The 25,198-nt window shown below is 38.0% G+C and overlaps 1 protein-coding gene across 10 annotated transcripts in view; it reads right to left on the minus strand.

The window, feature by feature from the left end:
• OTOGL (otogelin like) overlaps window positions 1–25,198 on the minus strand; it is a 98,271-nt gene that overhangs the window by 45,691 nt on the left and 27,382 nt on the right. For 7 of the 10 annotated variants that reach the window (XM_030002872.1, XM_030002878.1, XM_030002876.1 and 4 more), the window contains exons 19-27: window positions 24,334–24,543; window positions 23,375–23,540; window positions 22,180–22,254; window positions 20,981–21,033; window positions 20,118–20,280; window positions 16,690–16,797; window positions 15,285–15,423; window positions 1,578–1,712; window positions 960–1,106 (exon numbers count right to left, since the gene is read on the minus strand). In XM_030002872.1, coding sequence (XP_029858732.1) covers window positions 960–1,106; window positions 1,578–1,712; window positions 15,285–15,423; window positions 16,690–16,797; window positions 20,118–20,280; window positions 20,981–21,033; window positions 22,180–22,254; window positions 23,375–23,540; window positions 24,334–24,543 — 1,196 coding nt within the window. The remainder of the gene's footprint in view (window positions 1–959; window positions 1,107–1,577; window positions 1,713–15,284; window positions 15,424–16,689; window positions 16,798–20,117; window positions 20,281–20,980; window positions 21,034–22,179; window positions 22,255–23,374; window positions 23,541–24,333; window positions 24,544–25,198) is intronic. The other 3 variants (XM_030002879.1, XM_030002873.1, XM_030002871.1) reach the window with 1 other exon arrangement.

Consider the following 25,198-nt stretch of genomic DNA (forward strand, 5'->3'; position numbering starts at 1 on the left):
TTCACTATGTGTATTGATGGCTGATAAATCAGCTTGTATGTGAAGTAAGCATTTTATGGCTACTGGGACAAAAGCCTATAGTAATGTTGTTTTAAAAGAAGATTAGATGGTCATTGTAACTTTAACACTTCAAAAAATCTGATACTGTATTCTACCATGGAGTGCTTTCTTTTCTTTTACTGGAAAGAGCCCTATCAATATGTGTTCATGGTTGAGATGAAGCAGGAATGTAATTATCGAATGTGCAGATACGGTTACTCTGCCAGGACCCAAAGACTGAGTTGCAGAGACACCAAGGCAGATGATGATGTAGGAATGTAACAGAGAAGAGCAACTGGCAAGAGAAGGAGCCTCATATTCTTCCCTTCATCATGGCTGAACCCGGTCACAGTATACTTATTAGGTTTAAATGTCAGGTTTTGTCTAGATCCTTTCCTGTATCTTGTCTTCTCAATTTAAACCCAAGATATGACTCCATCTGTTCATCTCAGCAGCCTCTACTACATCTCAGGGTGCAGTTCCATCATCAGCCTAATCCAATCTGTGCTACAAACCTGCCATCTTCCATGTCGCTAGATATGGAAGCTTCTTTTCCATTGGCTTCAGCAATTATGAAAACACGCAGTAAACTGGGTAACTCAAAACTAACCCTCTCTTCCTGCCCCTGAAGTAACTTTGGGTCAGGGCTGAATCACTGCATATCTGCAAGGTTGCAATGCGTGGAGCAGCAGAGTACACACGCATGTAGGAACCATCCCTTCTCTTCAGGAGTCCAGCCATTAAATCACATTCTCCATCTCTTCTTAACCTGGGAAATGCTAGCAGCTCAACACCATGATAAACAGCTATATCACTGGGAAAGTTAGTCATGAAGAAAAGACAATCACAGTTATTCAATAAGAGATCACATTAGCAACACAGAGCGCTACACAAAATCTCAGGCTTTTATTTTGGCTCACCTTCCATCGAGGTCCAACTTTAACATGAATCATTGTCTTCTTATCCCACAGAATTGTGATGTCCTGTTCTGGAAAGTGTATCACAGTATAATATCCAGCCTTCCAAAGCTGATAGTTCGATTTGTTTTCCTGTCCCCTTAAGGTCTTCTGACAGAAATGAATATTTATTAAGATCTAATAAAGTAATTCTACCAACATATACCGCCAGTTAATAACAAAGTGTATACTGAAGAATACTTTATCTTTAGGATATAGCTGGATCAATAACATTACTAGAAATGTTGTTTAATATTTTGATACTTTGTCTTTTCAATCATTCAAGATTGCTTTGATTTTGTACTTTGGTTTCCCTTTCAAAACCAAGCAGAAAGAAACAAATAAATGCCAATATGTTTTGACTGCTTAAGGCTTTTGAGCAGTCGTCTTTGTAGGACAAATAGAACTTGAAAAAACCAGTGAAAAAATAAGTTTTTTCCTGGGACCTGCTACTTTATCCAGGCCTAGGCACTTGTACTATGTTAGACTGAGAGATGTTTTCCAAAAACATGCTCCTTTAGAGTTGTAACTTTACAATGCTTATCTTAAAGGGCAACCCGAAAAGGAAAGAAAATAACTAACCTGCTTCTCAGAAGGTTCACTAAAATAAATCTCGGTGTCTCCAACAGTGATGAAAACATTCTTCGAGCAAACAATATCATTGTCAAAGCACTTTTTGTTCTGAGCAATTATAGATATATTTGAGTTATCTGTGCTCTGCAATATGAAGAAGAAATCATTTTACTTATAGATTCAATTGCATTTCACTCCTGCAGATTTATACCAGGCTTACCATCACAAAAAGATGGATAACTTAGTATTTACACATCTTTGAAATTAAATTTAAGAAAGCTACCAAACAAGGAAATGCATTTTGAAATTCAAAGCTGAACCCCTAAGCAACTCAAACTTTGGAGTTAAACACAAAGAGCATTACGTTCAGCTGTGAGTCCTCTTTCTGGGGACTTCACAAACTCAGAGGATCAGCCTACCCCTAAAATAAGAGTCTGGTTTAGGCTTTTAAGATGTCCTCATACGTGGAATTCAATATTTACTGCACCGTATGGTTGTCAAAATTGAGACATGCTATAAAAAGAGCTTTATTTTTAAACCAAGGTACATGAGATCAAGCTGTTTTCATATTTTTAGAACCAAGAAACCTACCATCTGTCAGTAGTAGATAGAACAATTTTTGTACCACCACCCATCAAAATTCACAAAACATCAATGTTATTGGAGGGAGCAAATGTTTCTGCTGATACATTTGTTTGTGTTTTTTTCTTTAACATCTAGAAGATTTGTCCAGTCTGTTGTCTTTTGATTTGTTGGTGGTTTAGCACCCCAAGTTTGAATTCACTGCCTTCCCAATCCCATATCTGTTGGTGCTCCAGCCTGTAAATTAATAGATTCTAGGCACATAAAATCACTTTTGCACCTTGGCTCAACATGTCTGTTTATTCATCTACAGCTTCTGTGGTTCTTCTGTACCCTGAGGGAAACACACATGCACCTTGTAATTCCCCATGCTAGGATTGGCACTAGAACAAAGGAGATGAGCTGTATTTTCAGAGCTGATAACACTACCACAAACAAAAATGAAGTTGAGTTACTCGTATTATTTCTTATTTTAATTTGCCTTTCAATTAATTTCTGTACGAATCCTTAAAAGTCAACAAGAAGCCATAACTATAGAAAAGATTTGAGAGCGTTAACTTCATAACATTAATATAAACCAATAACATTGCTTCTGAATCCAGTTTAATTTTAGATCTAATTCAGTCCTACAGTCATTACAAACCTGAGACAGATATGAAATAAAAATCTTGGAGGTGGCGAGCTATATATCTTACCTGCTGAGTCATCCAGTCTTATGAGAGACACTTGGATACTACTGGAAACAAAAAGATGTTTAAACTTCTCTTCTCTACTCCCACCCTCCTTTAAACACTCTCTGAGACTATGACTAGCTGAAACTACTTGCAGGTGCTAATGGGTACAGTGGGACAGATGGGAACCGTGGCTTCCAGCAGTTCCCCAGTCCTGGAAACTCCTCTTGGCTCCCAGTAATGCTCTTGGAGAGCTCCACTTGGCCACAACAGGAGGGATCCCTTGCCTTGGTTTGTGCCCACAGCATCTCTCCCCAGAACTTTGCTCCCTCCCTTGGCCAGCGTACCCCTGAAAGGTGCTGGGTACATACTCCTAACTACTCCTTGCCTGTCTCACATTTCTACCCTTATTTGTTCTGTGCTCGTCGGAATTCAAGAATAAAAAAACCATATCAGCAATTTTTCCTCACCAGTGAGAAACATTGCATACAGAAAATATGGGTGCTACAGGAAGCAGCTTTTTGTTTTTCCTTAATAAAAGTCATGGTGACCAAACTGTTTAAAGAACACTTTCAACCTAGAAAAAAAAAAAAAAAACAAAACAACAAAAAAAAACCCTAAACAACCCAACCCTATGTGATGGGAAGCATAGAGGTATTTTTGCTGCCACACAGAGGAGGTGCTACAGCTTTGCTGCCCTTAGTCAATCTAGCACGGCCCACCAGCCAGAGGATGCTGCTACTTGGCATAGGAAACACTCTACAGCTAGTGTGAGCAAATGCAAGGAACATAAGGTATGGGAGACTGCCTGCAACCTTTATGTTACCCTGATGCCAGGGCTTAAGAAACAGGTGGTATGTGTTAGCAGTTATCTTGGTAGAGAATGGTTCGGGTGGGTAAAGTTAGCCACTAGCTGCTAGTGGTACAGGGGTGTAGGAAATCAGCTCTTCATGATTTAGCAGGGGAACTCAGTTTAAAAGTACTGAAAGCTGCAGGGTAAAGCAAAGTTCATCTGTTCCATTCTGTTGTAAAGTTGTTTTAGGTTGCACTCAGAAAAAAATTGGTCACTACCTTTTTGGGAAATACATTGTGTTTTAATTAAGCCAGGCTTGCTGCTGGAGTCAGTCCCATAATTATTCCCCTCCAAGTCAGATAACAGCCCAGAGCTTTTTTGGATTTATTGGAGGTGATGTGGTAAGTTAAAAAGGACACAAACTCATTAGTGTGGTAGATAGGATGCAAGCTGATACATTCCGTGCTGGCCAAATGAAAAGCGAGCAAGGAAACTACCTCCCCACCACGAGTCCGTTCAGAAAAGGACTTTGCTTGCGGTTTGTGGGTCTATTTGATGCCTGGGACATTGTGGGCTGTTTTCATTGCAGAGTTCATTCCTCTTCAGTTAGCTTAGCCTCAGCAAAAGGGGACACTCTGAGTTAATAGGGAAGCAATGTCTTCACTGTAAAAAAAGAGATTGAGGGCTTTATTTTAAATAAGGATAGTTAATTGAGGCTAATTGTCCCACAGTAAAAATACACCTTTTTTGGCAATGGAGACAAGTTCGTGGAGCAGCAGCGGGTAGCTGTATTAGCTATGCTAATTGAAGCTGCTGCCTGTGCCTTCTGACAGTCCAGGCCAATCCCTTCAGCTGAACAGCATCAACATACTCAAGTCAGAAGTTTTTGTGTATGGTTGGGATTTGAGCCAAGGGCAAAAGTTGAGTTATATTTCAAGTTAACTCTGCAGTAGAGAGAAGCCTGGAGACAGGGAGTGTTTTGCTGACCAAAGCCAGAACAGGGAGTCCTGAAGACATGTGAAGTATTTCCTTACTTGTAGGACTGCATGTTGGTGTTAAATTACTAGAAATGATGCAGGATGGAAAAGCAGAGAGACGGTGGCGGTGGTTCAGTAGAGCTATAAGTAAACCAGACATTTAAGAAAAAGGGCTTTGCATTAAGTCCTGTGTCTTCTGTGCTTTCTCTCTTTCTAATTAAGTCTTAGACCTAAACCCAAATATAAAAATGCCATTATGGATTACTTATCTCTTGTGGCTCAAAGCTTTCACAATAAGATTTTCTTTACATACATACCCTTGCCATTTTCTCCATACACCTCAATAAAAATTGATTCCTTTCCCAGCCATACAGTACCAGCCAAATTCAAAGTTGAATGACAGTTTCTATCATGGTCTTCAAATTATTCTGTAACTGCTACATGTGCAGCTTCTTGTTTCAGCAGGGAAGAAATAAAGTGCATTTGAAACTTGGCACTTAACTATTGCCAATGCAGAAGAAAGAACAGGAACTATTTAGATAAAGTGAGGATCATCTTTTAATGTTTGTATAAAATGGTGATGTCTTGGGCAAATCTCGACAGCTCTTAGGGACTGTGATAGTATAAATGATAATGATCGAGTTCCATCTCTCTAATCCACACTGGATCCACACAGGTATGAAGCTTTTGTCATTACCGCTAGAAGAAATGTCTGAGTAGACACTAGGAGCAGGTCTAATGAATAATAAGGTGGGGGTTTTTGTTGGTTTTTTTTTTTCTGCACCGTCTCTTTCCAAGGCAGAGTCGCTCTTTACCTTTTTAGGTAAAATGCACCCAACAGGGGATGTACTACAGTTCATCATGTGAAACCTACTTACACTGACAGAAACTAGAAATAAAATGGTTTTCCCACTGCAAGAGTATCTTCCCACGTAAATTACCATATCCAGTCTGTTCCAACTTAATATCAGTTTCTTTGTGATAACATGGAGTTGCCAAGCAACAGGGAAGACAGAGTCACAGCTCTGGGCAGTCAGTCAAAAGCTCATTGTCAGTCCTGCTTCTCAGGACATTCTTTTTCTAGACTTCACTGCACTTTTTTTTCATATTTCTTCCTAGCTTAAAAAGCAAAGCACTGCTTTCCCCCCCTCCACTTTTTTTTTTTTTTTTTTTTTTTTGGTAGTGCTTGGGAATGCTAGGGTTTATTTTTGTTAGAAACTTTCTATTTCAATAACCCGTTAGAAATTTTCTATTGCTATCAACCAATAAAAACACTGTGCAGTGTGCTTACATAGTCAAAATGCAGCCTGGGAGAAGACAACTTGAAAGTAGCTGCATTTATCCTCTTTGAAAGTTTCATTAAAATCTAACTGTTCAGTGTAGACACATTCTTTTCCATTCTTAATACCCTGATTTCCCCTTTTTTTTTTTCATTTTGTTCCCTACAATACGCTAACTTGCAAACTAGGGCGGCCATAAAAGCATCTAGGGACATACTGGGAACTGCATAGACATAATTAGTCCTATTTTCCTTTTGTTTTAATGATTCTTTAGAGGTTTTCATATATAGCCACACACACAAATACAAAAACTCTAAAAATACTGAAAAAAAATATACAGTAGTTTAAAAAGTAGAATTTGCTTTCTCCTTCCTACATATTTTCACAGAGATACCATTAGCTCTGTTCAAACTTAACATTTCAGGAAATTTTATGGAAACTCAGAATTAGCTTGGAGGTTGTTTATTGGGCTCTGAGTTTCTTCTGAAGGAACTTAACAATTGAAACTATTACTTCTAGTGAGCCTGATCCTAGGAGAAGTAAAGCATTTTAGCTGAGATTTAGGGAGCATTTAGGCATAAATATTTAAGTGTTTTTGGAGAGCAGACAAATGCCTTGGCACCTGACATGACCTTGCTCTGTTAGTTTCTTGTGCCATTTTGGCGGGGGGGGGGGAGGTTGATCTCCAGCTAATCAGTGAAAACACATTAATTATGCAAAACTCATTCACAATTTACACCAAGAAGCATCTCCTAGTGGGAGGCTTCTTTCATTTTGCTGGTGTGATAATTTCTTCTGTACCATTTCAAAATTATATATATACATTCTGTGTAACTTTAATGCCTGCTTTTGCATTCTGTACAAATTTGTATGGTCAAATGCTTTTCCCCATAGCTATTCAAACATTGGAGCAATATTGCTTGGAGTCAGCAGATGGCACTGATACACACTTTCTCAGTTTGGGAAGAAATCCACGTGAAATTTGGGAAACAATGCTATAGGAAAGATAGTAAGTGATCCTCTTACAGGAGAGAGAAAAGGAATAGTAATCGTACTTATTTTTCCACTGATGTTATGTATTTCTGTACAAGTATTTAAAAAAACACCACATTTAGGAACTAAGAACCTAAGAGCTAAACTGCTCATGCACACACACATGCATATGAATTCTCTTTTCCCCAGCATCTTCTACAGAGCTGCAAATTATGTGATTATTTTCACTTAGAATATGGCAAAGAAACTTGCAATACACCCGTAAGGTATGACACATTTCTAGCATTGTAGCATAGTTGAGTAGAAATGGAAGAGAGCAACATGATTGAGCAGATTCACTGATGCAAATTCAAAGGGAGTGAGATTAGTCTGGCTACTGACTCACCCTCAAACAGCTTCCAGATGTCTGCTAATGCTTCCATGATAACTCTTTCCTATGTCTTTCAGAGTGACTTCCCAAAAGGATACACCTCAGGCAGAATAAACTCTCAACAACTCTTGAGAAAGATGCATTACAAGTATCTGTGTGTATGTATACAAGCAATAGAAAGATAAATCATTATATCATATTTCCTTTATTATACATAAGTTTTTTGTAGTAGATTTTATGGCAATATAGAGTTGTTGGGTGTTCTGAGGTTTTGTCAAGAATATTTTTAAAATCCAAATAATTTTAAAAATCTATTGCTAATAATGAAAAGTACATGCCAGGGAATATTTTACTTGATATACTTCAAAACGTTGTTCTAAGTTAACTTTTCTTAACTTTGAAAAAGTTGATTAATCAGATAGAGATCTCTGGAAAGGTTTTGGTTTTCTTTTATATATTTTAAGAGAACTATACTAAAAGGTTTGCGAAAAGACCATTTAGAGCAGTTTTTCTTTTGTTTCACTTACTTAGCTTTGCCTGCTTGCGTATCAGATTTGTCTTTTGCACGGGTCACATTACTGCAATCCCTTTCTAATTAAAAATGAGATATTCTGAATATTAAGGATTTGGGAACATCCAAATATTTGTTTCCAAGTGACACCGTCTGCAACATAAACTATTCTGAATCACAAATCAGCACCACAGTTGGTGGTCTTAGTTTTAAATATCTAAACAGGTATTTACATGAGACCTATGGGTATTGTTTTATTAATAAGTGCATGATAAATGTCAGTATTTTATCATTGTCGGTTGTAGTGATAAAGCACAACATAACAGGAAAAAAAGGACAAGACATAGTGGTGATAAATTTGCCTTTTCTGAGCTCCCGCAAATGATGGCAGGAGCTAGAAAGATGGAACTTGCACAAAGCTTTTATTTTTTTAAATATAACGAATGTTAAATGTGTTCATTTACACTGCTGAGATTTAGTTTCTATGCATTCAGAAACAGAAATACTCATATCCTGACCTAAACCAGAGTAAAATTAATTCACAGTTGTCGTAGCTCACTCACAAGACCCAGAGTCGGAAGCCATCAACTGCTAAGCAGCATCCACAGGTGACTAGCCCGAGCATCCTCCCACTTCAAACACAGCAAAAAGCTTTCATTTTACAGCTGCCAACATACCATACAGCTTCCTGAAACAGCAGCACGTGATGCTGGTTTTTGCTCATCTTTTACTGCTTTATCAGCAGAAGATGGGCATCAACAGTCCATAAAGCTGTACCCACCAGAGGCAATCCAACTTGGGCAGTCATTCTTACAGTGAACTGCCTTTTCAGGCAGCCATCAAATTGTAACATTTTAGAGTCAGTATAGCCAAAGGGCTGTTAGATGCTGAACGTTAACCCAAAAACAGAAATTCAAGGTGAAAAGGTCACTTTCTTCAAGCTGTGTGGTCGCTAAATGCCAATCTCCTCAGAAAGAGGATCCAACTTCTGAGTCACACTATGCACACACCGCCTCCAAACTGCCATTCTCATGGCAAGAAACTTTTCCCCAAGCCTTTCCTGGAAGCCCTCCATGCTAATCTGCACAAATTGAAAGAAATCTTTCCTTTGTTGGAGAAGAAAAGTGATTCATTCACTGCATAATTTAATGGTCTGGAGAATCAGGTAGTGGAGACGGAAAGGCATGTAGAGGTAATTGAGTCTGAAATCATTGATCTGGAGAAAATGGAACTAGAGCATAAATCCATTGCCAACTGTAATCAAATCTTTTGCTCACAGAAGGGGTAGAACAAATGGAAAAACAGGTACAAGTCAACGTTATCTGAGCACTGTGCTTCTCAGCTGAAGGCAAGGATGGAAGGGGATGTCTCCCACAGGGAGCTCACTACTGACCCTTACAGGACTCCCAGACACCCAGAAAAAAGAGGGTGTCCAGAAAGGTTTCCTCCGAAATCATGGGACTGATGAAAAGCAAACTGTTGGTATTCTTTGCAACTAGAGCAGGGCAAACTATTCACCGTAAACAATATTTTCACTGAAATGTAGTCTCTCTTTTTTTGGACACAAATTTGCACACAAATTGTCAAGAAACACATCATTATTTCTACACAGTTACTGTTGCTCTAAATTATTTCACAAGTGGTTTAGGTGAACATATTTTGGCACATCACTCATGAAACTGTTTGCTGGAATGTGGCTTTGAGGATTAGATATGTTAATTAAAAAATTAAAGGCATTCTGACTGGAACCCCATGTTACAGTTTTATTCCCTGAATAGACGAAAATTACTTTCAGAGTCAGGTTTCCAATTTAAAACATTTTTAATTTCAAATTCAACAGTATTTATTTTCCCATTAAAATCTTCAGAGTCTATTAAAAGAAAATATTTTTCTTAACAGTGAACGGTCAGTTGACAGCATTGGTTAACCATGAACCTGCAGCTCTAGTCCTCCATACAGTGACTAACAGCAAGCAGAATGTATTAATTTTACAAACAGGCTACAAGGCAGACCATGCAAAATACTATTTCATTCTATAGGATTGCCAGCTTCATGGATCTACAGACTGGCTACCTGGCACAAATGATGTTGGAAAAAGCTGCACAAAAAATTACAGACATTCAATTAAGGGAAACCGGGATACAGGCTACTCTGCCTCCTCAGATGTGACAAATCAGTAATTTAAGAATTGTTGCTTTGTGTGTGATTGCTCCAGCTTATGCTCAGTTTCATTTAAGATTTACCATTCGAGATAAATATATCAGCGAGTAAGAGGTAAAAGATTATCAGTGCATCAACCAACTTCTGTATTAAGCACTCTAATAAAAGCATCATAAACCAAAAGCTTCGAACTTGCCTCAAGTTACAAAAGAAGGGGTATGCAAGAAAAGAACTCCCTTGCTGCATTCCCCAGGGCAGACCAGGTATCTAACACTGGGCATTGCTCATCAATAGGATAATCATTTGGGAAACTGTAGTATTGGTTCACCCGACACATGTTTTGTTAAATGAACCTCTGCCTTAACAAATGGGCTCTCATGTGGTGTCTTCTGGCCCAAAAGAGTTACATTTGCACTTCTAATGGGCATAACAGTTCAATTATTTGATCAAATGTCTGGTTATTGCTTTCATAATCCTCCAACACACTAAATCTGGAGATAACTTTGGCTTTAAAAGAGCCTTCATGGTTACATCAAAAAGATTTAAAAGATGACTAAAATGGCCAAACCCCCAGTGTCAGATGAAAAGCAGTGCAAATATTTTTATCGCATACTTTAAAGTTAGGACTAATCCATAAAGTGTGAATACTTGAGGATGAGGCCTTAGTTCTTCTGACCTCCATCTTTCAGGATACAGGAATAACACAGTCCTTTTTCTTGGCTTTAGGACCTTATTGACAACCTTATCGACAAAGTTAATTGAAAGACTTCAGTGGGTTGCTTTGGGTTTTCTTTTAAAAGGCAGATAAGCATTACAACAGAGCTCCCTATCATTCAAGGATATTCTGACGGGTAGACTATCCCTCTAAACTCTTGCTTGGAGACTTCCCCAAATCAGAGAAAATATAATTCTGCTTCTCAGAAGAGAACAAGTCTGAGGGGCTCCAAGGGCACTGACCCTGCAAGCCTTAATAAATGCACTGAACTGCAGGACTGAAAACCACCACAAAGCTAGAAAAAGGGCAACACGTGATAGAAAGACAGCAATTTTACTATAAAAGCAGAAGTCTATGAAACAGGCAAGGGGAAGAAACAGACTGCAAGTACAAATAACACACAGTAAAAGTTTGCTAGAAAAAAACCACGTTTTGTTAAGGAAAGAATGTAGCATCATCAAAGACAGAAAATGCACAAGAAAATGGAAGAAAGCAAGCTATTTAAATCTTTTTAATTAAGAAATTGGTTGGCTTAAATTCATCAGTATTCAGATTAGCTAAAATGAAGTGTTTACATGATCTACACTGACAAAACTTAAATGAGTTGGTCTGCTAAGTTTTTTCTTTTTTTCCTTTGAAATTACTGAGGTTTTAAAATGTTAGAAGCAAATATTGATGTCTTCCCTGTGACTATCATTTATTCATACAGGGACTTTACTTCTCAGTGTGTAATGTAACTCCTAATTCCTTGAAAAAGATGAAGTTATCATTTAATGAGTCACTGCTGCCCTAATTTTCTTAACTGCTGCATTAAATATTTTTGGTCATTTTCTGACCGATAGATATATCTGTTGAACTAGTTATAAAGGGCTTTTTCATACACTTACTGTCACCTTAAACAAAAAGGCCTGACAGATGATACCGGTGTTGAAAACAAAGTTTGAAGTTTCATAATTGGCTGAAAGTTGATACTTGATTTTTTGCCCATAAGAGCACAAGAGCTCCTTATTAAAAACATAGTAAAAGGTAAGGATGACTTCTTTGTTTGTTACAGCGTAATACAGGGACAAATTAAAGAGCTGTTCAAACAGATTACATTTAGGGAGGTTAACAGCCAAATGAAACAGTGAGGGTTGGTAACGTGGATAGGAACAGTGCATTATCATGCCACTGGGCACATGGGATTCAGATCATAATTCTTGGACTCAGTGCTACATCTGGGAGGAACTAGTATGCCAACAAATTTATTGTAGTTATCATTTCCCTTATTGCACGCTACAACACCTTTGTTTAGAGTATATAAGATAACAGAGACAAAGCGGTCCACTTCTCATAGGAAAAAGATGAGTAAAAGGGAAAGGACAAAGTTATTACAGTGTTGTATATACAATACTACAACCACTCCAGCTGTTTCAATTTCAGGTGTTTGGTGAGCCCTTTACATGTCATCCATAAAAATCAGCCTTGTAACAGCACCACAAACTACCATTAAGTCAATGGATTGTATACTAGCAACTATCAAGTCTATGATATTCTGTAATACCTTACAGGTGGGGAACATGAAGCACACAGCACATACACACCATGGTGGGGGGGTGGACTAGATGATCTTTAAGGGTCCCTTCCAACCCAAACCATCCTATGATTCTATGACTGAAGTTAAAAAAACCAACCAAACAAACAAACAAAACAAAACAACACAAAAACTGTTGGTTTGTAGAGCAGGTAGCATGGTTTAGGTGGCAAGACTGCCCCGGACAGCTATTCCTGCCAAGGCGTTAGGCAAGGCATTTAAACTTTCGCAACTACCTATACTTTCCCACCTTTCATCTGGCTTGTTTATTTGGATAACAGGCTATAAGACACAGGGCTCTCTTGCATACCTTCTGAACAAAGAGTAGCTCAAGGGAGACTCATTATATTGCTCTGATACCACTATTTAAAAAATGTCACTGCACATGGCCACAATGTAAGGGAGGATGATTATGAAGAAACAGCCATGGAAACCTCTGCTCTAGGAACAACAAAGCGTATTTCAAAAAAGGAGCAGCCTCATCATGCTGTCAGGTCTGCACATATAATGTAGTTTAACCACATCAGTATGTGGTACAACTGCATAGATGTATGTGGTACAACTGTGGTGTAACTCTGTACATGCAAATAAAAGCATATGTGAAATTGGAGGATGGATGACACTCTGGATTATCACTCAGGCTGCCACTAGGAAGATGCCAGTTACATCTGTTTCATATATTTTTCTCACATAAAATTCCATTCCTGCATAGTAGTAGCTAATTTAGTGCCTATCTTCACGGTAGCATAGTTACAGTTATTTTTTCTGTTCACTGATTTGCATATTTCATTGTTGAATTTCATCCTCCATTTTATCATGCAGTGTTTTCTGCCATAAGATCTTCTGAACCTTTTCGTGGTCTGTCTTTGTTTCAGCTGTTCAGGCTGATTCTTTACCATCAGCATACTCCACCTCAATCCTCACACCACCTTTTCAAAATTGTTTCTCAAGATGTTGAACACAGGTCTCAGCATGGATCCCTGTGGGATATCACCAGAATTTCTCCATTCTACAAAAAGGCCATTTATTCCTATCTTTTAACTTCTAACTTTTAATCGTGTCTCAAAGAATCTTCGCTCTCATCCTATGAGAGACCAGTCTCTAAAAAATATTTGTTGAAATCTGTCTCCAAAAGGACTTTAAGCTAAAATACACACATATTGACCTGATCATCCTCATCCATATGTTTATTGACTTCATGGAATAACTCAGAAGATTCATCATGCATAAATTTCTTTCACAAAAAAAAGAGTTCAACTCTTCCCCAATTGTAAATTCTCTTTATTAGAATTTCTATTAATTTCCTTCATATGTAAATCAGACATATTGGTCTGTTCCTGCCAAATTCAGCCATGGAGTCTTTTTAAAATATACTGCTATCTTCCATTCCTCTGATTCCAGGATTGCACATCACATAGTTCATCAGTTCTGTCTTTTAGTTCCCTCAAAGCTCTTGGGCATCTGCCATATGATCCCATCCTTTGTTTCTTTTTTTTTTTTTCCCCCCCTTAAAACTTCTCCAAACATTTCACAGTCAAAAACGAGCCCACAGATACATCATCTGTTCCAGAGATAATTATGCAGTGCCTAATTTGTAATAAACAGTCCTTCAATATAGATCATGAAAGTTTTCTATATACTAAAGAGGAAAGAAAAACGATGAACAAATTAGGCCATACTTTCTCACATTAGCTAAGTTTGGGGAAAAAACAGTTTGAAAAGCTGAAAAAAGTTTGAAGAGTCTGAAAAGCAGATCTACATAGGCAGCATTTTCGTCATTTGTGTCATCACATTCACCTGAAGAAAGGCCTGTTGGCAGCATGCCACATGCCTTAATTATGTGGCTGCCAACTTTATTCTTGTACTCTAAATGCTCCCCATGGTTTGTTTCCAGATAGATAGGTACTTTCTTATGCTGTAGAGTAGCAGGTGACATTTGATTGTAAAAGCAAAACATCCCAGTATCATACTAAATTTTGAAAAAGCAGCATAGATTTGTCTTACACACCTCTCTGGCTGGATGACATAAGAATTAAGAAATGACAACCCACCTTTCCACCTCATCATACAGGCAAGATGATTTACAGGTAAAGTAACCCCTATTTTTTTGCATCTTAAAGGAGGAAGGTTTGTGCAAAGGTTCATATACCTCTAAGAGTAAGAGCTCTTTTATGAGACAATATGATACATGCCAGGAGTTTGCTATGAGGTATTCTTATTATCTTTACCAAACCTCTCTTTTTTTTTTTAAACGTAGAAAAAAATCTGGAACCAATCTATTTTATTTCACAGCTGTGAATACTCTACTAAAGCATACATGAAATAAACTATTTGCAGTAGTCCTTGTTGAGAAACCGTGCTTTTTCTTAAGGTTAGACAGTCAGGGTTGACAGAAAATGAGTATTCTTCTAAACACATTACTGTAACTCAGAAGACAGACTCTTAGCCTTAATAATAGCAACAATGATAATAAACAATAGTGTTGTTAGTAATAGAATATATTTCTAAATGTCAGTAATGGTATTTTTAAACAAAAAAGGCTAGCAATGTACTGTAAATGTGTGCTATGAGGAACATTAGCACGTAGCTGCCAGACAATCTCAATGAAGGATTTCATTGTTGAATTATGAAATCATTGTGTTTGATATTATTACACACATACACTCCAGATCAGATGCAGATCACATTCAAGAAGGATTCCAAGGAGCCTCAGAGGTCATCCTTAACCCTCTGCCAAGCAGAGTTTATAGAAAATTATTAAATAAATCTATAGATTATACCTCATCCTATAACAGTTTCTATAGTGTTGTTGTTTGTTCATTGTGATGAAAGCATGCTTAAGGTAGAACAGAAAACATTGTTTTCTATTTTTCTCTAGACTACATAGATACATAAGGACACACCCATGTACTATTTTGAAATGGCTGAGCATGAAACGTCATTTACAGATTCTTCCTTTCAGACACATCTGTTCTGCACCTGGTTTTTTTTAATGTTTGTTTCTATAGATCATCTCCCAATGTTCAAAATACATGCCCTCTCACAGAAACTTTCACTTGGATACATGAAAATATATAAACAATCTTCCTACCTTTAGCAGGTAAGCTTGGCAGTCACTGACATAATCATACTCCAATCCATCAAAAGTATAATAATGTCGATCTCCATAAATAGTGCATACAGCAGGACAGGGGTAACTAGTGCAATTGAATATCCCTCTCCGACAAACACTGTAAGGAAAATTAACAATCAGTGTCTTCTCACTAGAAAGGTAAATTACTTTTTATTTTCAAGAAAAAGCTTTCTTGGGTTCTTTATTTCAAGTCATAAAGAAATTCATGAAAGGAAGAAAATTCTCAGACCTTGAAACACAGAGCTAGTCTGTGGATTGCTTCTAAAGTTATTGGTGATGCCATTGCAGAATAGTGTTGAGCATTTTGCCATCAGCACATATGTACAATAATAATGCATAAGAAATGAATGTAAAATCTTAAAAATTTTATGGCTAATGCAAATATTTCCATCACTGCCTCCAGTTTAAATAAGACACCATGCCACAACATGCTCATTCATAAAACATCAATATTATATTTTTTCTTAAGAAATTCTGATAAAAATCTGCACATATGCAATGCAAAAGACCTCCAGTTGCTACCTGTAAGATTTCAGGGTATCAGACAAGTATGGAATGAGTTTAAGAAATAAATGCTGGTATTTCACAGGATTACTTTTCCTGTCAGCTACATTCAGTGACTTACATGAATTTGTATGAAGGTAGTACTGACAGCCTCTAGTTTTGCTTGTCTAAGTGTATAAGCTCAGTTGATTTGCCAATGAAGTTTTTAACTGATTAAAAGCTGCCATGCCAAACTTTTTTATTATTATTAAATATATACTTAACTGAAGATAGATATTTTGGCTAGCAGACTATAATGGATGAAGAACTGTTTTGCATTAATACGAGTCAGGTAAGACTCCTTAAAAAAGATGCTGGGTGCTAGCTCATTTTCCAATTCTAATGCTTTTTTAAATTTTTTTTTTATTGCCCATCTTCTTCCTATACAGCCACTCATGCTGACTGGTAACTCACGCTGCACAGTCCAGTTCCCAAAGGAGCAGGCTATTTACCACTGTTACACATTTAATTTCTCTTTTTTTCTCCTTGGTTGTCTTTCTTGATATTCTGTTCTCCAAAATGCCAAATGCCTTTTCTTTCAGAGATTAACTGATACGTGTGGAATCAAGCATTTGTTCTTGACTGCTTTTTAACTCTGATATCTTCTGCTTCCTTTTCAGACCTGAAGAAGCATTCACCTAAAAGTCTGTGTACTCTTCCAAGTCTATTAGTGAGCCTAATAAAAGATATATACTGTAACTGTCCATAAACAAGCATGTACATTTTTGATTTTCAATGTACCCAACACGTTTTCTGTATCAATTTCACTTTGTGGCTAGACCCAGGTGATTTGGAAGCATGCAAAATGCATGTCACTCACCAGGTGTAACACGGTGTAGCTATCACTTCTCCCGACAGAAATTCCCTGTCTTTCCAGGTGCATGGACAACTATCAGGAATATAACATTTCCCTCTATGCTCAGCCATCCTTCAAAATAAAAGAATTATTAAGATGAAAGCATAAATTCACAAGTAGATCAACATAACGGAATGTGGAGTGTATTGTCTAAACCCCACCACGGGCAACCTGTCTTCCATCCAAGCCAAGGACAATTGTTTCAGCAATAAAATCTGTCCGAATCAAATGATCTCCACTGGGCACAGCTGGAGACCTCGCAAAGCTCACAGCTGCAGCTCTCCTTCTCTCCTTCTACCTCCAACGGGGTATGTTGGTGTGGGGCAGCAGCTCCTATGCAAGAGCGCAGGCAGTTTAGGTGCTCTTCCCTGCAAACTGCGGAGCATCTGTGTGTTACGCACGCTGCTGAGGCTGCAGCCGGGCTGCCCTTCCCTCTCTGCTGCTCCCTCGTCCTCCTGTCCCAGGGAAGCAGCCGTTCTGAGTTTCTGAGCACACGACAGTGACCTGGGCTATGGCACCTATTGCAGAGTTAGCAGCGCAAAAGAAACACAGTTTACGAAGGGCGGTGGTGGAGGTTACCTGCCTACCCTGGGGAAGCGGAAACAACTAACAAGGTTAAGACAAAAGAGGAGCATTTAATGCAAAAAGCAGCAAATCTAATTAGATCATGAATAAGTGACCCTGAGATGTGGTTAACCGCTTTTTGCTATGTCCTCATTTCCATCTGCTTAGCCACATTAACTTTAAAAAAAAAAAAATGTTACTGACACTCCCAATGCTGCTGTTAGTGGAGCCATTCCTGCAGTTGTCATTGCAACACATGGTTGAGAGTATAGACAGATGTATTTTCAAAGTATGATCTTGAGATTGCTTCACTTGAAGTTAAAAGGAACACACAGATTAGAGTTTTCTTCTCCCCATAATTACTGGTTCATTAAAGATTAATTGGTTTTAAGTAAAAGAGTCAAGTGTTCAGAAAAATGGTTAAAGATAGGAAAGCACTAGAACAGATGGCTTGGGAAGGTCATTTAGAGTCTCTGTCGATGGAAGTTAAATACCTGCCAAGAATAACAGATATTGCTGATGCTACCTAAGGGCAGGACAATAACTTAGCCCCATGCGGTCCCTTTCCATACTACTCTTCTGTACTTCTGTAATTCAACTTATTCTTCTATATCTCCAGCTCAGTGTTAGGGTGACTTTCAGTGTATCTTTGGGTGATGAATTCACTGTCATTCTCAGCTCATTTCCTCATGAAATTTTTAGCTATTCTATTCAATTTTTATAGCATAACAGAGACTTTCAGTGTTTCTTATTCTGTCACCTCTTTAACTACTGACTAAAAGAACCACAAGCTGGTGTGCAAGAATTTTAACAATAGAAAATGTAAAACATTTTTACTTTAAAAGGACCACTTTTTGCATACTAGAGTCCATCCTGTCATGGGTTTTCAAAGGAAAGAGTTTCAATACCATGCACAAGCTGGTTTACTTTGTGAGCACCATAAATACCTGGGATGCTAGAATAAGGTGCCAGTCTCCAGGAGAATTCAAGATTCCACCCCAAAAGCTTAGGTCATTGGGTCAAACAATGGGTAGTAGTAGAAATAAGGTGGGAAAGGAGAAACAAAGAGAAGAACAGCATCTTAAGAGATTTAAAAAATGACACAACAGTAAAACTTCTCATAACAAGACTTTCATGACTTGTCCATGTAGATTTAATTTCATGAGGTATATGCTTAACATTTACTTGTATTAAAAAAAGAGAACTTCTGAATGCAATATTTAAGATAACCCTGCTGGCCCCTTCCTAGCTAAAAGCCATACTCACTTCTCAGAACCATGAGCCTGAAAGGCATAATGGCTTCAGAAATAAAATTTAACACCGATGATGGTACTAACTGCTTAAATGTTACACATTTACTTTTCTATCTAATAACAAAATAAGTGTTTATTCTCTTACTTAACAAAATAATTCATGTGTTTTACTCCATTATTTGACAGAAACTTGGGATTTGGCTTGTCTGTACCCCTTTTATAGTTTATAATTCAGAAAATAAGTAACATATTCAATTTGAAAAGATATAATACTACTTGACTGTGAGAGCAGGGCTTTAGCTCTGTTTTTCAACTTATGTTTTAATTATTTCAAATTTTCAAATGAACTTTCATGACTATGCTGCTAGTTTAAGTTCATGCAAATATCATGGTGATGTTTCAGTAAAAGTTTACTAGTTTTTATATGATGCCTTGTACAGATTCAGGAATTTTTGTGTTAAAAATAATTGTTTATTGCTGTAACACTAATGGTCTCAAAAGCTAACTCCTCAGTTGAGGCAGAGGTTGTAGAGGACTACAGAATACCAGGCAAGAAAAACTAGTGAAATCTTAAATAGCTGTGCCTGAAATCTGTCCTTCACCAGTACTTAGTCATCCGTGAACATCACAAGTTGCTGGAAGGGGAATTCTGGCAGTCTCATTACACTCTGATCTGTGTACAACTGATATACTGTCAGGGGACCACTGGATACACATAGTGAAATAAAATCAAATGTTGAGAAAGAACAGGGAGCACTCCACCTGAGGTCAAATTGCAGCAATTTGCACAGCATATTTGCCTCTTCAAATCTGAAAGTGCATGCAGCAGGTATCAGGGGAGGGAATGGAAACAGATGGAGGAAGTAGTGAGTGATCCTGACAGAAACTTCACAACAAATGCTTTTAGCTCTTGTACTTTGATATGACACCTGCAAAGCTCGGCAGACTGTTTCTGGGCACCAAATCCAAATTCATGAGCTGAGAAAACAAAAACTTTGGTTGAGTTCAGAAGGACAGAGAGAATGATGGGGAAGAGGGCAGGATCCAGCCCGCAACCCCCCAACTCCCTGCCCCAGGTTGGGCATCAATACTGTAAGCCTGAGTAGAAGTCTAGGCGAGACAATTATCTGGGCAGTAAGAAGGAACACAGATGGTTTACATTATGTTTTTTTGTCACGTTTGCTTCTACACTCAAATAAAATATACAGCGCAAGTGGTGGGAGTCATCTCCTCCCCAGAGAGTCCCAAATACCAGCCAATCGGAGGGGTAGCAAGATGGGTATCTCATGGGATAGTGGAATCATGGTCTCAGGGTGGAGAAACTGTAGGACTCCAACTGACAAATCATTATATCATGGAGCCTCACACCAGCAGGAAGGAGAAAAGGGCTCTCAGAGACAAAAGAAAAAGTTAGCCTTTTAACTGTGACTCTATATCTGCAAAGATTTATAGAACAGTAGCTTCAAAATCAGAGGTGTGATACCACTGGAATTTAAAAAGAAAAAAAATGTGCAGAGTTAAACTGTGAAAAATAGGTATATGGCTTGTGCTCCAGGTTGTCCTGCCAAAACTTACCCAGGGGGGCAAATACAGCCACTTGCACAGGGTGGTGAGGGGACACAGGAGAAGTTCATGGCAAGGTTTGCACAAGAGATCCCGCAATTCACGCCCGCTGCTGGTAATCCAGGCACAGGAGATCTGCAGTCATAGTAGATTTTTCCTTCAGGGCATATGTGAACTTCAAATGCAAAATGCAGGTTAAATGAGATCAACTGCTCTTTTACACTGAAGGTTTTCTATTGGTTTTTGTTCGCAATCTATTTATTTTAATGCACAGTTAGCCTACATTACAGTACACATAAGAATATAATCTGAATAAAAGTCTGTAACTTCATTTGTATTACAGAGATATAAAATTAATATATGTTTTAATGTAAAAAGAAAGATGAAAACTTAATATTAAGCATCTGGATCTATGCGCCCTGGATCTGATACACAGCCAATTCTTAAAGGAGGAGTAATTATGCCTTAGGTAGACAGAATCTTTAGAAGTGGCATAATTTTCAGTGTACTGAAATCTCTTCTAAATTCATTAGAAATTAATTAGAAATTTACTTACTAGAAGTCAAGATCTTAAGGCTTCCTAAACAGGGATAGTGAGCCTAATTTTAGGTATTCCCATGAGAACATACTGACCTACACCTCACATGTAATTAGTTATTTTTTTTTAATTTCCCAAGTGACTTAGTACAATTTGTGCTACAGAAAAAGGAAAAAGAAAAACCAAGACAACGTGTGCTCCTAAGCTCCTATTTCAAATATATTATGATGTTAAGTATCTCATAATGAAAATACATAGGAGGAGAAAACCAAATTACTATTCAATGTCAAAAACTTCCTCTGTGCAACTGTAATATGAAAAAAAGACTGTAAATTACCTGTATTTTCTGTAGTGGCTTCAATACATTTCACTGTTCCATTCAAACACTGACTGGAAAAGAAAAGCACACCCATCTCTATTCTAAGGGGAAAATGTTTTGTAGTCACCATGTTAAAAAAGATAATACAACTTAACCCAATTTAAACAACAGAAATCAGGAGGAGAAGGAGGATTAAAAACCAAAAGCACGAGTTCTGACCAATATTTTGTTGGTATTTTCTAACCGCTGATCTGTAATGAGGGCCCAAACTCACAAAGGTGTTTATGTACTATTTAATTGTCTAACGTTCACTGAAATAAAAAAGAAGCTGGGTACGTCAGCCTCTGGGGGAATGTAGGGCCAGGTGATTCAGGATGCTGGCAGTGTAACACAAAACCTTAACCTTATATTTGTGAATATGGAGGGATACAGTATGCAAATTTCCTGTTGCACAGATGTTAAGATACACAGCTGGATTCTTTTTATGATAAAATACAGAATTACAAAAAAACACATTCAACAATAAACCTAGTCCTCATTTTTTCATTTTCCTTTAAAAAAAAAATTGTGAAAAAACAATTTGCAGAGGCATAGCAGTGGCAGAAAAATGAAGCCCCCTCTCTCACCTCTTGAACTACATGATTAGCAAGCTTCAGTTATAACAACTATAATATATAAGACCTCAGCAAGAATCAACCCTGATACTCAAGTCACAGACATGATTTTAAATCAGCAGGTTGAGTGCATTTCTTGTAAAATGAACAAGTTTGACCATGAAACCTGGGAGGTTTCCTCACTTGTTTCAGTGAGGTCAGGATTCCATCATGAATTAATAATACAAAATGGCACAAGCATAGCTCCCTGCAAGCCTTTGTTTGAAAAACTTTCCAAAATAGAATCACATTGTTTATTCTTCCAAAACTAACCTCATATTGCTATCATAATGCCCCCAGGTCTAAGAACAGGACTGCAACCTCTATGTGTGTGGTTTGAGATACTCTTTAGTCCCTGGCTTACAGAATTTTCCAGGTATCCTGTTGTTAACATAAGCAAGTACGTAATCCAATTTATATTAGACACCCTTTTACTAAGTGTGTAACAAAAATAAAATCCTGATACAATAGACCTTCATTCTATGTGAAAAAAAATCTCAAGGCTCTCGAGTAGCATCCAGACTGTGATACATGAAAGATAAAACTCTTGGTGCTCAAACCTACCAGGAGCCTGTTGGTGTAGGGAGGATTTCTCCAGGCTGGAGGGCTTTGCCCTTGTAATGACAATGACAGGCAGATCTGTTAAAAGAATATTTATGCATGTAGATACAAAAGCAAGACAAAATGGGATTTCAGGGCAATCCATTTATCAAGATATTATGATAAGCAGGCCTTATAATTCATTAATTCAATCTTTATATTTACAATATACTTCTAAAGGCAAAAACTTAAAGATGACGCTCTGACTGTATTGAAGTCAGTGGCGAAATTCCTGCCATCTTCAATAAAGCCAGGGTTTTCCTCAATCTCCGTATTATTTATTTGCTGTTTCTGTGCATTAGTCTTAAAGAAAAGAGGGGTTTTTTTCCCAGTTACAGGAATAGTAAGGCAACATGTAGTTCCCAATCAAAGTACTGTCAAAATCATGGGACAGAGGAATTACGATAGCAAAATCCACTAACCCTGTCTATGGTAAGAGCCAGATGGGATGGAAGTAGCAACAGAATTCCCTAGAAACCATGCAAAAATATGAGAATACCAAGTTACCTCCAACTCTTTAATAGTTTAAAACAGTCTTTATCCCTACAGGATGAACTTTACTGATCTTTCCAAAATATATGTCGCGATGAACAGCAATATCTCTGTATAATCTTGAAATTTACATAAATACTCATTCCAGTTTTTAATTCAGTACCTGAACTCAGTAACTCCCCATGGCGGTAAGCTGTAAAATTTTGGTACACAATGTACAAAAACTATTTCCTTTCATTGACCATTTCCTTCCATTTAACTGAAGGGGTTTGTATTGTGAGACAGAAAAAAGACACTCCTAGCCACTCTCTCCATACTATCCCTGACTTTATGGATTGCTACTATGTAGATTCCTTCTCATTTTTTCTTAAGTGTTAAAAACAAGGTTTTCATGTGAAAATGCTTTCCCATGAATTAAAAAAGTTTCAGCACCCTTCTCTAAAGCAGTGTGACATATCTTCTCTCAAGTGCAGTAGATGGCTGTACACACAGTACCAGATGAGGCCCCACTATTTATTAGTATAAAAGAATATGAAATCTTCACATATTGCTTGCTATCCTGTTTAGGCAGTCTACATCTTGATGGAAACAGCAGAAAAACTACTTTAAATCTTGCTGGAAAGAGGAAAATGTGCCTACACATATGTTCTATTTTCTTATGACTTACATTGATACACAAAAGTTGACCGACTCTTCAAAATACTTCCCATCAGGACAATTACATCCTTCTGCACAGTCATCACCACAGATATTTGCCATAGAAAGTGAAGCACAGGAGTGTTTACAAAAAGAAGAGCACTGATGATAAAGCATACCACTGTGACACATCACAGCTGGAGGAGAGAGAGGGAGAGAGAAGGGAGAACAACATACTCTTCAAATGTGAAAAATAGGAAAAAAAGCAGTATATTATGGGAGTGCAAAACAGCAAAGCAAAATGGTCTCTTGCTGCACTGGGGTGAGTTAAAATGCATGACAAAAATACGCTATTTTACTGATTTCTTAAGTTAGAAATGTTTAGATTCGGGTGGGTTTATGTTGGGCAATCCTTTGGCTGGAACTGTCTATTTTGTAAGCAGTAGGTGTCTATTCTTTATATATGTTAAGTGTGTGTGGTGGGTGTGTCTGCCTAGTAACTCAGGCTTCCAAGAGAGGAAGAATGGTCCAGTTAAGGTTGAGGCATTACTCTACGGTTTAGAAATGCCTTGTTTTAAATCATTGCTACATCCTACTCGGCAAATCACTGCCCACCCTGCCCTGCTGGCCCTGGGGAGCCCCTGCTACCCTGGCTTGCCTTCCCTTAGGGAACAGCCCTGCTCCTGCCACTCCCTGACTACTTTAGCCTAATACAGGCTTCCATATGACTTATGAGTTCAAAGTCAGAAATTTAAATTCTCTCTGTAGGCAAAGGAAAGGTACAGGCACCCCCTGTGAGGCAGCTCAGGTTCCCCAACTCAGATGCCTAACATAAAGGCTATTAGCGTTCACCCCTGAGTATACCATTAGTTCATGGCACAATTCTAGTTTCCAGCAAAAAAGGTCAATCCCTGCATTTCATGGAGCAAATGGTATTTGTAGAACTTTACACATTTCTAAAAGATACTCCATTCTGCAAACGTTACTCACCACAGTAAGAAATATGAGATCTGAAGTCAACGATGACCCCGTGCTTGCTACAGACGTAAGCATAGTGTGCCAAAGCATTACACAAACAGCTGCTTCCGCATTTGCACGCATCGAAGCGGCATAGCTGGTAGTATAATCCTGGACTTATGTAGGCATGGCAGGGAGCAAAAACTTCTTGATTGATGATATCACAGTGAGATGCATACCCAGCTAAGAGAAGGTGACATTGTTTTAGCCAGATCCATTTTAATATAACAGTCAAATGAATGGCACAGAATATTAAAACCAAACATAGCCAGTTGTGCCACAAAAACTTGTATACAATGCCTTTCTGCAAAGTTCTATAGTTTAAAATTGGTATTGTAAGCAACTCCCTCAACAATATACTCCACTTAAGATAAAAATAACTATATAAAACCAGTTATGCCTTCCTCTAGTAGTGCAGGAAACTTAAACGGCAAAATAATATTTCAAAAGAGTTAGTTAGAAGAGTCCTCCAAAGCTTGGAATATGTTTTTTCCTACTTGATGTTTCATTTAGCTTTGAAATCAGCCATGGCCATATACTTCTTGGCATGTGGACCCAGGAAGCACTGCAAACTGGAGCTCGAGGGCATGCAGGTCCCAAGCTGGCCATATACCTTCTAGCACCAACAGACCCTCCTCCTACCACTGAAGCATACTACCACCACACGTGGTGGAATATCTCAGGAACACCATAGTGTGCATCACATTTAAGCCAATTTTGCCGCTAAAAGGGTGTCCCTACCCTTCACCCTCCCTGTTCATTCCCACATACACACACTGACACAAGGATTTCTGGAGTCTCTCAGGTTCAAAGAGTGAACTTGACTTGGTTGAAAAGT

This window comes from Aquila chrysaetos, chromosome 26 (assembly GCF_900496995.4).
Source record: "Aquila chrysaetos chrysaetos chromosome 26, bAquChr1.4, whole genome shotgun sequence".
Taxonomy (NCBI): Eukaryota; Metazoa; Chordata; class Aves; order Accipitriformes; family Accipitridae; genus Aquila; species Aquila chrysaetos.